Source organism: Colobus angolensis, unplaced genomic scaffold, assembly GCF_000951035.1.
Source record: "Colobus angolensis palliatus isolate OR3802 unplaced genomic scaffold, Cang.pa_1.0 Scaffold66, whole genome shotgun sequence".
Lineage (NCBI taxonomy): Eukaryota > Metazoa > Chordata > Mammalia > Primates > Cercopithecidae > Colobus > Colobus angolensis.
Window position 1 is genome coordinate 3,117,162 of NW_012120265.1, and position 2,207 is coordinate 3,119,368.

General features: G+C 54.9%; 1 protein-coding gene across 3 annotated transcripts in view; it reads right to left on the reverse strand.

Moving 5' to 3' along the window:
- HOMER3 (homer scaffolding protein 3) overlaps positions 1-2,207 on the reverse strand; it is a 17,316-nt gene that overhangs the window by 3,494 nt on the left and 11,615 nt on the right. For all 3 annotated transcript variants that reach the window (XM_011925832.1, XM_011925831.1, XM_011925830.1), the window contains 2 exons: positions 1,630-1,737; positions 14-135 (listed from right to left, as the gene is read on the reverse strand). In XM_011925832.1, coding sequence (XP_011781222.1) covers positions 14-135; positions 1,630-1,737 — 230 coding nt within the window. The remainder of the gene's footprint in view (positions 1-13; positions 136-1,629; positions 1,738-2,207) is intronic.

Genomic DNA, 2,207 nt, shown 5'->3' on the forward strand with positions numbered 1-2,207 from the left:
TCCCGCCCCTCACCCCTCAGACAGCATCTTCTTTAGCCGCTCGCGCTCTGTGGGGCCGGGGGCATCAGCGCTCTGGCTGCGGAACAGTTTTTCCTCGCCGGGGCCGTTGGCACTGACGAGGGGGCTCGGGGGCACCTGTGCATGGGGAAGAGTAGGTCACGACCCCACATCAGCTGGGATCAAGGCTGATGTGACTGGGGTCGTCACATCGGGGGTCCAATTGACCTACGCACCCTAAGCAGGTCCTTCACAGCACAGGATCCAAGTGTGTCCCTCCCCACCTCATGCACCCTCCATGGCTCCCTATGGCCCCTAGGCTGGGAGTTCCATGCCCACGCCCTCAACCTTGCCTTCCTGGGCTTTCACCACCCCCAGGAGCAAGTCTGATGCAGGTTAGTCTAAACCAAGATACTTGGAACCTGTAAAGTAGGGGAGGGGGACAATCGAATAGCTCCCTGCTGTTCCCTTCCCCGCGGCCGAACTTCAACATCCCGTTTAGGATGTCAGCAGGAAGTCCAGCCCAGGCTGAATCTGTATTTCAGGAGCAACCCCACTGCCTGGACCACTGGCTTTGAGGGTAGACAGAGTCCAGCCTGCTTTTTTTCATCTCTGCAACTCCTGTGCACAGCCCTAGACCTGGTACCCAGCAGGTGCTCAATAAATAAAGCTGACTAAATTAATGTGGGAAAACACGCAGGGACAGTTAGTTGTTCTGCCTCACACTTAGCCATTTCTTTCTTTCCTTTTTTTCTTTGAGACAGACTCACACTCTGTCACCCAGGCTGGAGTGCAGTGACACGATCTCGGCTCACTGCAACCTCCACCTCCTGGGTTCAAGCAATTCTCCTGCCTCAGCCTCCTGAGTAGCTAGGACTACAGGCGCATGCTACCACGCCTGGCTAATTTTTGTATTTTTTAATAGAGACAGGGTATCACCATGTTGGCCAGGCTGGTCTTGAACTCCTGGCCTCAAGTGCTCCTCCCGCCTCAGCCTTCCAAATTGCTGGGATTATAGGCGTGAGTCACTGCGCCCAGCCACACTTAGCATTTCAATTTCTAGTTTTCCATCCTGCCATCTGAGCTGATTTTTTTTTTCCAAGACGGAATCTCGCTCTGTCCCCCAGGCTGGAGGGCAGTGGCGCAATCTCGGCTCACTGCAACCTCCACCTCCTGGGTTCACGCCATTCTCCTGCCTCAGCCTCCCAAGCAGCTAGGACCACAGGTGCCCGCCACCATCCCCGGCTAATTTCTTTTTAGTAGAGACGGGGTTTCACAATGTTAGCCAGGATGGTCTCCATCTCCTGACCTCGTGATCCGCCCACCTCGGCCTCCCAAAGTGCTAAGATTACAGGCATGAGCCACCGCGCCCGGCCTGAGCTGGTCTTGCTACTGGGACCTACTGGGTGCACCCCGCCGGCCCCAGGCAAGGTCCAGACCCTCTATGACACACTCCACACCCCTCCTCCGTGGTCCCTGCCATGGGTCTAACTTTAGGTCATCTGGAAGCATTGGGTCTTGAGGACCAGCACAGTGCCCCAGTCTCCCAATATCAAGGTCCCCCAATATCAGTTGAGCACCTGGCTGACTCACAGGTGCCCAGGCAGGCATAGGAGAGTAGGGAGTGCTGACCTGGTGGGAGGCGAGCCCCAGGGCTGGACTGGTGAGCTCCCCGCCATCCTGAGATTTCTCCCTGGCCAGCCTGGCTGCTTCCTTCACTTCCTGGAACTTCTCAGCAAACTATGGGAGTGGGGAGGAAAAGACAGTAAAACCCCAGTCCATCCTCCCAAACAGGTCACCATCACCCAGTGACAGCCCCGTAACTTTTGAACTGTACCCATCCCCTTATCACACACCTTGGAAGAAGGAAAGTTTGAAGAATGATAAACCACGGTGGGTGGGCAGGTGGCATCAGATCATAGAGGTGGCATTTAAATACATTGGGCTACACTGAGAAAGGGAAAGGAATTCCCATTTCCTCTTTTTCTTTTTAGGAAAGGGTCTCACTTTGTCACCCAGGCTGGAGTGCAGTGGCATGATCTCAGCTCACTGCAGACTTGACCTCCCTGGCTCAAGTGACCCTTCCACCTTACCCCTCCACTAAGAAGCTGGGACTACAGGTGTGTGCCCTCATGCCTGGCTAATTTTTTCTAGAGACGGGGTCTAGCCATGTTCCCCAGAATGGCCCTTTTCCTCTTTTTTTTTTTTTT